This window comes from Salmo trutta, chromosome 28, assembly GCF_901001165.1.
Source record: "Salmo trutta chromosome 28, fSalTru1.1, whole genome shotgun sequence".
Lineage (NCBI taxonomy): Eukaryota > Metazoa > Chordata > Actinopteri > Salmoniformes > Salmonidae > Salmo > Salmo trutta.
Genome location: NC_042984.1, coordinates 21,592,913 through 21,605,472, shown reverse-complemented (window position 1 = coordinate 21,605,472; position 12,560 = coordinate 21,592,913). Strand labels below are relative to the sequence as shown.

The following is a 12,560-nucleotide window of genomic DNA, read 5'->3' as shown; positions in this document are numbered from 1 at the left end:
AATATAAAACATAACTAATCTGACCCCTACTGGACAGATAAATAAAGATATGGTTGTCCAATAGAGAAAAGCAATACATTAACCAACATTCACTACTGTAATTCCCAAAAGTATAAAAGTTGTCAAACTGTTAAAACATTAAACTGCTTTGCTTGTTCTTCAACACAATCAAGTACTTTTTGCCGTCCTTGAAATACATTGTTTTGCTTTGTAATATTTTGTTGTTTGGAACAAGATGGTGCACAGAGAGAGTTCATGTCCTATTAAATTACTAGTGTGGCTTGAAAGTCTAATGGCATTTTGCTACGACTTTTACATTTTTTAATTGTCAATTTAATTCAGTCATATGATCAGTTTTATACTCAAATTTATCTCAAGAGAAAGTCAAAATGTAAAATCACTTATTCAGCAAAGGATCTGAGGAACAGCATTTCATTGAAATGTGTCTTGTTCCCAGTCAGAAGACTTTGGAATATGTGACCTGACTAAAAGTCACGACATCTCATCAAAAAAACACCCTGGATCAAAGAACAATCTATAACAACGTAACACAGAGATATCCAGTATAGTGCAATTAGATTCAGCACTTTGGTAATCTGTGTATAACATACACATAACGGGAACCTTCCAGATCTTATCCTTTCAATCAAACTTAACAACAATTGTCTCAGAGCAATCAAAGTGCATTCACAAGAAAAAAAAGGTTAAAATGATCAAACAAAACCACAAAAATAATGATTCACTCATAAATTCACTCTCTTGCTTTTTTACCAGAAATTATTCATCATAAAATAAATTGTTAATTCTCTGGTTTTCGGAGAGTAGAATTAGAACAGAACATTTTGATTTAAAGTGCTTGAGGAATAAAATAGTTCGACATTGAAAAGAAAAGGGTGAGAAAAAAACAACACAGCTAATTGGAAGGCGTCCCTGGTAGTTGAGAATTGCTTATTTCATTACTTGGAAGGCTTGTCTCCTTTATGACTGTAAGACGAATACAGGGATTCGTTTGAACAAGTGAAATCCTTGTTGTGAGTCCATGACTAATGGCAGTAGCACTGAACAGGGAGATAGATCCTAAATAGTAGAGGCATTGGAGGGGAAGGTGGTAGATTGCAGGCAGTAGAATAGACACCTGACAAACAACATTGTGTCAACCAGGGTCCCATTCAGTCCTTGGAGTTTCCACAAAGATATTCTCACAGATATGCTCTCTCTTGCATGCATGTAAGTGTCTATCATGGCCCATGCTGGGAAAGCATGCAAGAGAGAGAAATATCTGTGCGGAAACTCCAAGGACTGAATGGGACCTTCCATTCAGTCCTTGGAGTTTCCACACAGATATTCTTTCTCTTGCATGCTTTCCCAGCATGGGCCATGGTAGACACTTACAGTGGCTCATGGTCCCTTTATCCTAAATATATTTCACATCTCAACTCTGTTGACTGACAGCCACAAACGGTGTTATTGAGAGACACTCGAGAGACTCTCCTGTTGCCATTTCAGTGATAAATTTAGACTAGTCTTAGATTATGGAAAAATAAACCAATCCAGCACCAGACTGAGATTTTAAAATCATCAAAAACATTATTCTCTGATCATGTTGCGGAGCATTTTGAATAACAACCCGTTTAGAAAAAAAGGCATGAAGTTTGAGTTTTCTCTCAGTGTACCTGAGAATATGGGCGAGCAGATGAGCTAATAATCAAAAAGGCAGTGTGTTAACAGTGTGGGGTAACTGGATATTGTCTATCTCTACTCTTTACCCAACTCTAGGAATGTAGTTCGAACTAATGGAATCGTATCTAGTATGTAGTAAGTAAGTAACTGGCAGGTGTGGAGCATGGTGCAACAATACACCCAAGGAATGAACCTGCTTGTGTTTTTCCTCTATTACATGGCAGTATAAAGCATTTTAAGTATTAAGCAGTATTGAAGCAACGGTGTCTCTAAGGGGAGGGGATGAAAAGGTACAAAATGAGTGAGTGTGTGGTTTTACTTCCCTAATCACATTGGACCTCTGTTTTCACACTCTAGGCTCCTATCCTCATGACGCAATGTAACTAACTGCAACCCCAATATAAACATCAATTGAGTGATCTTGTGACTGTCTTCTTGTGGAATGATGCTTTTCTTTTCTATAATTTTTTGATCATGTCAATTGGGATATAGGTAGGTATCTTTTGTGGTATAGGGTGTAGAATTGGTTGGTGTGTTGGTTTGGAATGTAGTATTGGTAGATGTGTAGGACCAGGGGTGAGGAGGATGGGTAGGTTTGGGTATGGGTGTTAGTGGGTAGAGGAGGTTTACTTCTTGGCATTCAGGGCTGCCAGCGAAGCATCAATCTCCTCCTCGGGCTGCAGTGGATGCCACTGGGCGATGGGGCGGCGAGGGTTGGCCAGCATGTCGGACCAGTGCTTCAGCTGGGTGCCAGTCGCCTTGCTGCCCACCCAGATCTTCCCGATGGCGTCGTTTTTACCGATCTTGTCATAATCCAGCACTGTGACCACAGCTTGGATTTTCTAGGGAATGAGAAAAAGCAAGTGTTATATTATTGACATTTAGAAAGATCTTACAGAATATAATTGCATAATTGAATTGTAATTCCATGGTGTACAGTATGTATGCCTTTGGTACTTTCTCCCCTCCCAGCTGTACGCTCTTACATTACTGTCAGCTAATTCAAGGATACACAAGGGGGCATGATTCATTCTGGTTTTAGCATGGCTGTGCTGCGGTCAGGTATGTATGTGTGTGTGTGTGTGTGTGTGTGTGTGTGTGTGTGTGTGTGTGTGTGTGTGTGTGTGTGTGTGTGCGTGCGTGCGTGCGTGCGTGCGTGCGTGCGTGTGTGTGTGTGTGTCTGTCTTTGAGCGTTTTGTTCAAAGCTGTACACTACCTGCATCTGCTCAATAGGGATCTCAAAGCTGAAGGACTCGTTGTAGTATGGATTCAGAGTGTTCTTCTTCACCGTGGTCTTCTTCTTCTTCAGACGCTTACCGTTCTGCATCAAGTTGATCTTCACATAGGGATCTGCACACAGAGGGATTGATACACACAGCCAGGTATTAAAACAGGCCTGGTATCAGACTCACTATTGGGATTATTAACAGACATGGCTTTATGTCATTTAATAGATGTATCTTATTGCCCCTGTCACATTGTTTCAGCAGAGTTCAATCATTAAAACACAATACTTCATTACCATCAAGGCTCCAGTAACAAAAGGAACCCAGCAGTGGTTGTAATGCAGTAAACTGCCAGCAGATGGTTGCAGTGCAGTTTAGCTGAAGGGAGTGAAGAGTCGTGGGTACATCAGAGTCAGCATGTGAGCGCAAACTGAATGGCCCCTTGCAATGTAGCCTACAGCAGCTCACCATACAGATAAAAATCATACGGTCGGTTCACAAGATTTCACTGGATCCTATTTCATGTTATATAGCCTTTACCACAGAATAATGCACAGAGAAACACTCTGAAATAGCTGTATTAATATAGATTTGGGAATATAGATTTGGGTGTCGTACTGTTTGAATAGAGGTATTGCCTCGTTGACCTTGACCAAGGGGAGGACATTGAGCCAGGATATGGGAGATACTGTAAACTCCACTGTTCATCTGTTCCATTGTTTTATTCACAGTGATCATTATGTTTCCATATTTTACCTGACAGTCCTCCCACGTCCATCTTCTTGAGGTTCTTGGCCTCCAGGATGCAGATGGTGAGTTTCCCAGCAGTGGGCACGTAGCGCAGAGAGATGCAGATATCTCCCAGCTTCTCTTGCTGCGTGTGGGACGGGAGAAGAGGGTAAAGGGGAGAACAAAACTTGTTCAATCTAATAATATTCCTCCTCAATGTTCATCCTCATTGTGTGCATGTCCTCCATTCACACTAAGCAACACCTAAATATTGGGAACCATTCACACTAAGCAACACTAAATATAAGGAACCATTCACACTAAGCAACACCAAAATATAAGGAACCATTCACACTAAGCAACACTAAATATAGGGAACCATTCACACTAAGCAGCACTAAATTTAGGTAACCATTCACACTAAGCAACACCTAAATATAGGGAACCATTCACACTAAGCAACAACTAAATATAGGGAACCATTCACACTAAGCAACACCTAAATATAGGGAACCATTTACACTATGCAACACCAAAATATAGGGAACCATTCACACTAAGCAACACCTAAATATAGGGAACCATTCACACTAAGCAACACTAAATATAAGGAACCATTCACACTAAGCAACACCAAAATATAGGGAACCATTCACACTAAGCAACACTAAATATAGGGAACCATTCACACTAAGCAGCACTAAATTTAGGTAACCATTCACACTATGCAACACCAAAATATAGGGAACCATTCACACTAAGCAACACCTAAATATAGGGAACCATTCACACTAAGCAAAACTAAATATAGGGAACCATTCACACTAAGCAACACTAAATATAGGTAACCATTCACACTATGCAACACCAAAATATAGGGAACCATTCACACTAAGCAACACCTAAATATAGGGAACCATTCACACTAAGCAACACTAAATATAAGGAACCATTCACACTAAGCAACACCAAAATATAGGGAACCATTCACACTAAGCAACACTAAATATAGGGAACCATTCACACTAAGCAGCACTAAATTTAGGTAACCATTCACACTAAGCAACACCTAAATATAGGGAACCTTTCACACTAAGCAACAACTAAATGTAGGGAACCATTCACACTAAGCAACACCTAAATATGGGGAACCATTCACACTAAGCAACACCTAAATATAGGGAACCATTCACACTAAGCAACAACTAAATATAGGGAACCATTCACACTAAGCAGCACTAAATATAGGTAACCATTCACACTAAGCAACACCTAAATATAGGGAACCATTCACACTAAACAACAACTAAATATAGGGAACCATTCACACTAAGCAACACCTAAATATAGGGAACCATTTACACTATGCAAAACTAAATATAGGGAACCATTCACACTAAGCAACACTAAATATAGGTAACCATTCACACTATGCAACACCAAAATATAGGGAGCCATTCACACTAAGCAACACCTAAATATAGGGAACCATTCACACTAAGCAACACTAAATATAAGGAACCATTCACACTAAGCAACACCAAAATATAGGGAACCATTCACACTAAGCAACACTAAATATAGGGAACCATTCACACTAAGCAGCACTAAATTTAGGTAACCATTCACACTAAGCAACACCTAAATATAGGGAACCATTCACACTAAGCAACAACTAAATACAGGGAACCATTCACACTAAGCAACACCTAAATATGGGGAACCATTCACACTTAGCAACACCAAAATATAGGGAACCATTCACACTAAGCAACACCTACAGTTAAAGTCGGAAGTTTACCTACACCTTAGCCAAATACATTTAAACTCAGTTTTTCACAATTCCTGACATTTAATCCTGGTAAATATTCCCTGTCTTAGGTCAGTTAGGATCACCACTTTATTTTAAGAATGTGAAATGTCAGAATAATAGTCGAGAGAATGATTTATTTCAGCTTTTATTTCTTTCATCACATTCCCAGTGGATCAGAAGTTTACATACACTCAATTAGTATTTGGTAGCATTGCCTTTAAATTGTTGAACTTGGGTCAAACGTTTCGGATAGCCTTCCACAAGATTCTCACAATAAGTTGGGTGAATTTTGGCCCATTCCTCCTGACAGAGCTGGTGTAACTGAGTCAGGTTTGTAGGCCTCCTTGCTCACACATGCTTTTTCACTTCTGCCCACAATTTTCTATGGGATTGAGGTCAGGGCTTTGTGATGGCCACTCCAATACCTTGACTTTGTTGTCCTTAAGCCATTTTGCCACAACTTTGTAAGTATGCTTGGGGTCATTGTCCATTTGGAAGACACATTTGCGACCAAGCTTTAACTTCCTTACAGATGTCTTGAGATGTTGCTACAATATATCCACATACTTTTCCTGCCTCATGATGCCATCTATTTTGTGAAGTGCACCAGTCCCTCCTGCAGCAAAGCACCCCCACAACATGATGCTGCCACCCCCGTGCTTCACGGTTGGGATGGTGTTCTTCGGCTTGCAAGCATCCCCCTTTCTCCGCCAAACAGTTCTATTTTTGTTTCATCACACCAGAGGACATTTCTCCAAAACGTATGATCTTTGTCCCCATGTGCTCAGCAAACCGTAGTGTGGTTTTTTTTATGGCGGTTTTGGAGCAGAGGCTTCTTCCTTGCTGAGTGGCCTTTCAGGTTATGTCGATATAGGACTCATTTTACTGTGGATATAGATACTTTTGAACATGTTTCCTCCAGCATCTTCACAAGGTCCTTTGCTGTTGTTCTGGTATTGATTTGCACTTTTCGCACCAAAGTACGTTCATCTCTAGGAGACAGAACGCGTCTCCTTCCTGAGCGGCATGACTGTTGCGTGGTCCCATGGTGTTTATACTTGCGTACTATTGTTTGTACAGATGAACGTGGTACCTTCAGGTGTTTGGAAATTGCTCCCAAGGATGAACCAGACTTGTGGAGGTCTACAAATTTTTTTCTGAGGTCTTGGCTGATTTCTTTTGATTTTCCCATGATGTCAAGCAAAGAGGCACTGAGTTTGAAGGTAGGCCTTGAAATACATCCACAGGTACACCTCCAATTGACTCAAATTATGTCAATTAACCTATCACAAGCTTCTAAACCATAATTTTCTGGAATTTTCAAAGCTGTTTAAAGGCACAGTCAACTTAGTGTATGTAAACTTCTGACCCACTGGAATTGTGATACAGTGAATTATAAGTGAAATAATCTGTCTGTAAACAATTGTTGTAAAAATTACTTGTGTCATGCACAAAGTAGATGTTGTTAACAAGAAATTTGTGGAGTGGTTGAAAAACGAGGTTTAATGACTCCAACCTAAGTGTATGTACATTTCCGACTTCAACTCTAAATGTAGGGAGCCATTCACACAATGCAACACTAAATATAGGGAACCAGTCACACTAAGCAACACTAAATATAAGGAACCATTCACACTAAACAACACTAAATATAGGGAACCATTCACACTAAGCAACACTAAATATAGGGAACCATATTTATAAATCATATTTTATCAGTACATACAGAGAGCAGTTGTTTTAAAAATATATTTATGTTTTACATTGTGTTGCTTAGGGAGTTAATTTCCCCTGCAAACACACCAGCACACTAAAACTTGTCATACATGAGATTCAGAACTGTAATAAAACGCTTCATTCATAAGCAACACTAAATATAGGGAACCATTCACACTAAGCAACACCTAAATATAGGGAACCATTCACACTAAGCAACACTAAATATAGGGAACCATTCACACTAAGCAACACTAAATATAAGGAACCATTCACACTAAGCAACACTAAATATAAGAAACCATTCACACTAAGCAACACCTAAATATAGGGAACCATTCACACTAAGCAACATCTAAATATAGGGAACCATTCACACTAAGCAACACTAAATATAAGGAACCATTCACACTAAGCAACACTAAATATAAGGAACCATTCACACTAAGCAACACTAAATATAGGGAACCATTCACACTAAGCAACACTAAATATAAGGAACCATTCACACTAAGCAACACCTAAATATAGGGAACCATTCGCACTAAGCAACACCTAAATATAAGGAACCATTCACACTAAGCAACACTAAATATAGGGAACCATTCACACTAAGCAACACTAAATATAGGGAACCATTCACACTAAGCAACACTAAATATAAGGAACCATTCACACTAAGCAACACTAAATATAGGGAACCATTCACACTAAGCAACACTAAATATAAGGAACCATTCACACTAAGCAACACTAAATATAGGGAACCATTCACACTAAGCAACACCAAAATATAGGGAACCATTCACACTAAGCAACACTAAATATAAGGAACCATTCACACTAAGCAACACTAAATATAAGGAACCATTCACACTACGAGGATGAACATCGTTCTGAACTGTACAACGTGATACGTATTTCAAAGGACTGAATAAAAGTGGGGTGATGGTCTTCAACATTTTACCTCTTCTTTCTCTGCACTGTCCAGGTCCCTCCACTCCTCCAATGGCTGGGCCAGGTCCAGTTTGTGCAAGGGTAGTTTTACCTCTCCAATGACGTCATGCTTAGAGAAGCGGTCAAAGTCAAATACCTGCATGACCAAAGTCTTGCCACCCATCTCTTGGAATGGAATCTGAAAAACATCAAAAACCCCATCAACATTAATATCACTTTCTTTTATAAATGTTAGCCTCTGAAGCCTCTCTAATGTGATTAGTGATGAATTTAGTCTGTCCCTCATTTTAAGGTCAACCATGTTACGTGAACTGAACTCTCAATTGTAATATGGTGAAACTATTCCTTTTTAAATATTGTTTCCAAAAGAAAGATTAAACATATAATAGTAAAATCATAGTGTAAAAGCAGATGAGCTGGTTCTACTTTATTTGGACATTTTCTGGGGTTTTGTGGTGGAAAACTGAGCGGGTCGAGTATAACACGCCAACCCTGTTACCCACAGATAGACAGGTTAGACATTTTTTAACAATTCAACTTTTTTAAGGTTTCATTGAATTTCCACTCCCTGTTGCACACAACAAGTTTCCATTCCCGTCATCACAAGGGATTTATGGCTGACTTAAGGTGAAATCGTCAACCCTGTTTCTTTCATTTGCACTTAATAGGCACTTTCTAAAGTACATTTTTATTTAACCTCTTGAGATGGGATTTTTTTTTTTAATGAAGTTGACCATGTGCTCTTTATGACAAAATGTTAAGAGTAGGTGAAATCAAACATTTTTGTCTGACAAAGTTATGTGAGGACAGACTCAGGGAGACAAGAAGCAAGTACAGGGAGTGAATAGTTAGTAAATAACAGACATGAAACAAAACACGGACAGTGTCTGGACAAGGGAAACATAACGACATTAGTGCTGACACAGGGATCAAGCTGAGGAATAGGCAGATATAGAGGAGGCAATCAATAAAGTGATGGAGTCCAGGTGAGTCCAATGAAGCACTGATGCGCGTAACGATGGTGACAGGAGTGCGTAATGATGGGCAGCCTGGCGCCCTCGAGCGCCAGAGAGGGGGAGCGGGCGTGACAAGTTACACTTCTCAAAAGGCACCGAATTGGTGGATCAACCATAGCATTATTTTGACCTGATATACATACATTGACCATGAATGATCAGAGCCAGACATGCACAAATAGTTGTATGCAGTATCCAAAGAATCTCACAATTTGGAGGTGTATACAGAAACCTGAATATGAATAGCCATTAAATGAGAACAGAGTATCTTGGACCTCTCTGGACATCGCTAGAATGGGTCTGGGCTGTATTTCCCTGCACTGGGAGCAGATGCTCTATCTGTCCCCAGAGGAGTTATGGGCGTGTGGGATGATTAGTGGGAGAAGAGGAACAGAGGGCCAGAGCCAGCCTGCATAGTGCGCTGCTCCCTCAGCAGAACTGAACAGTGCAGTCCTGTCCTGTCCTTGGGAAGGTATAGCAGGTTTGATCCCTTTCTCATAGAGCTGTGTCAGCACTCAGACAGGAGGGAGGGAGGTGGCGTTCTCCTTTAACTGGATTGCCATCCCTCTTATCCCCTCCTCTGCTCTGCTCAGGTCAGCTCTGAGGTTTCTATTGCTATGCTTTATCACTGGTCAAGCTCTGATTTCCAATCACATTCTCCAGCTAGACTAGTCTATACTGCTGCTCTCTTTCGAATGCACACAGATGCACACACACAGACACACACACACACACACACACACACACACACACACACACACACACACACACACACACACACACACACACACACACACAGAGAGACACACACACACACACAGAGAGACATATACACACACAGAGACACACACACACAGAGAGAGAGACACGAACATAAAATAAAAATAACATAAATGAAAGCACATGGGAACAGATTGTAGAATTAGATTCTGACAATGGGAAGCTTGAGGCTATTTATACTTGATGGAATACAGTCTAATATACACCGTATACATTAGACAGTAGTTACACAATATCTGAAGAATAGTTTGTAATTCATTCTTTGAAATGCAATATTGAATAATTTCTTTGAACTTCAGATATGACCATATAAATTCAATTTATATGATGGCTTTATACGATAGGGATTTATAATGTACAGTACATGTCCAAAATGTTATTAAACAAATTAGAGATTGTTTTAAGGAAATGCATCTGAGCATCTACAAATGCAAGTCTAGGCTCTGACTCTATTAACGGCCGAGGAGATTCAGTGGTGGAGGCTAGTTGATATCAGATGCAGGGAGTCTGCAGTGGACTGTGGAATCTCTGTTATGAGGTGTTATCTGAATACCAGCACAGTGGATGGATCAGAAGAGAGAGAGAGCATAGCTGATGCATCAGGCTTTGGGTAACTGGCTGTCTGGCAGGAGTTATGGTCTGGCCATCCATCACAGCTTAGGTCTATTAGAATTATCTTTATAATTCTGATACACGTTATAGAAGAGAGAGAAAGAGAGACAGAGACAGAGAGACAGAGAGAGATACAGTAGCCTACCTTGAAAACAAAGGTCTCATTGAAGGTAGGGTTCAGCGTCTTCTTGTGCACCTTGGTGGTAAAATGCTTCTTCTTGTCTGGGAGGACATAGACCTTGACATAGGGGTCAGAGGTGCCGCCACTGTCCATGGAGAGGAGATCAGCTGCTTGGAGGAGGCCCACTGTGAGCTAGGGGTCAGAGGTCAAGGGTAAAAGGGTCAGTCAATTTGCTCTATGCATGGGTCAGTCAATCAGCTTCAATGTACCCAGACAGTGTCCTCTCACAGTTCCACAGAGACAACCCACAGTTCTTTGAACAGATGTTTCTTTGAACAGATGAAAGAAAGCCCTTACTTTATGCTTGTATAACACATTACGATGAACATGATAAAGATGCTTTGGTGTGGTGAGGTCTGTCCGTCTGTCTGCCTTTGCTCCTCAAAGTATCAGTGAACAAAGATATTCTCCACAGAAGAGTATGATGACGGAGCAAATGCTGCATAACAGGTCAAGGAAATCAATTCATACGCTGCATATATAACACAAACAAGGAATGGAATCTTTGTAAAAGTTTGACTGATTTGATCTTGAAAGCATAACCGTAGAACGATGGATTGTATCAATCCTTTAGTGTCAGCAAATTCACATTTACAGCTGTCCTTGGCTTTTGGATCAACTCAAACTGCATTTCTGAAAGATAGAAAACTCTCAGCAAATGGCAAAAGTCCATTGCCTTTGAAAGCCGTCATGTGGAAAACTACCTTGGACTAGAGGCTTAGGCAGTTAGCTTTGTTTTGTCTTTTTTCCAGCACAGTAAAATTGTCTATTTATTAAGCTCCGGGGTCATCAGAAAGCCATCTGCTCGTCAAAACACCCACCTTGTTGTCCTGGAAGTCGTAATCTATGGAATACTGAAGCTTCCCAAGCTTTTCTTTCTCCTTCACCTCTTCCTCTTTCTCGTCTCCAGTCATACCAGTCTCAGCATCATCTTCATCATAATCATCATCGTCCTGTTTCTGGAATGACAAGGGAGAGGAGGGGGCAGAGTGGGCGTCAGACATTTGAACATAGAGTCAAAAACACCTATAGATTCTTCTTCAGCAGTCTGGTTAGTCACAGCAGCCATCTACCTGCCACTTTCCCAATGCTTGCTTACCCAGATGTTACTAGTGCACATCTTTTCATCGATGACCTTGGTTGCAACATGACTTGATTTCACCATTCCTTGAGTGACACCATTTTTCTTTCACACTCTATATTCATAATTAATTGTTTACTGTATATTCATTGACATAACATAGAAAGAGATAGGTATACTGAATGTAAAAAGGAAAAAAAGGACCGTAAAACAGTCAAGATGTAGTCGAGGTTTGCTACGGGGGTAGCCCCAGACAGGACAAATGTTTTTGTTCCTGCTGCGAATCCTGGCATTTTGACATTGATAAAGGTTTGTGTCAAAGTCTACAGAAACAATATAATGCTTGTATTCTGTTTTGTCCTTGTTGCCGTAACTGCACTCCAACCTCCCAAAAATCTGTTTGCACTATTACTGTCTAAGATTACACCTCCACTGACATAATCATCGTAATTACTTTCATTACTGAAAAATCGACACTAATCTACAGCAGATATGAGCTAATAACTCCTGCTAATACACATTGTGTGTTACAGATGTATTGTACAGTATCTCTAGTTATAAGGAACATTTACAAATCCCAGTGTCAGCTCATATGATAATATAATTAGTCAAATAGCTAACCATGACATCATTGTAGAATTACTGACCCTTTTAAGGGATTTTTTGCTTACCTTCTAATGCATTTCTTTTATACTGTACATTACTCAATAATGTCAATTAGTAGGGCCATGCTATTTATCGCAGAGCCGGGGCAGACTGCAGCTCATTC

At 40.1% G+C, this 12,560-nt stretch overlaps 1 protein-coding gene across 7 annotated transcripts in view; it reads right to left on the bottom strand.

Annotated features, from left to right (window-relative positions):
* Nucleotides 1-2,144: 2,144 nt before the first annotated feature.
* Nucleotides 2,145-12,560, bottom strand: part of LOC115165799 (synaptotagmin-2) — an 86,908-nt gene continuing 76,492 nt past the window's right edge. For 6 of the 7 annotated variants that reach the window (XM_029719172.1, XM_029719176.1, XM_029719174.1 and 3 more), the window contains 6 exons: nt 11,532-11,669; nt 10,675-10,842; nt 8,132-8,299; nt 3,663-3,780; nt 2,897-3,030; nt 2,145-2,522 (listed from right to left, as the gene is read on the bottom strand). In XM_029719172.1, coding sequence (XP_029575032.1) covers nt 2,307-2,522; nt 2,897-3,030; nt 3,663-3,780; nt 8,132-8,299; nt 10,675-10,842; nt 11,532-11,669 — 942 coding nt within the window. In that variant the 3' untranslated portion in view covers nt 2,145-2,306. The remainder of the gene's footprint in view (nt 2,523-2,896; nt 3,031-3,662; nt 3,781-8,131; nt 8,300-10,674; nt 10,843-11,531; nt 11,670-12,560) is intronic. The other variant, XM_029719179.1, reaches the window with a different exon arrangement.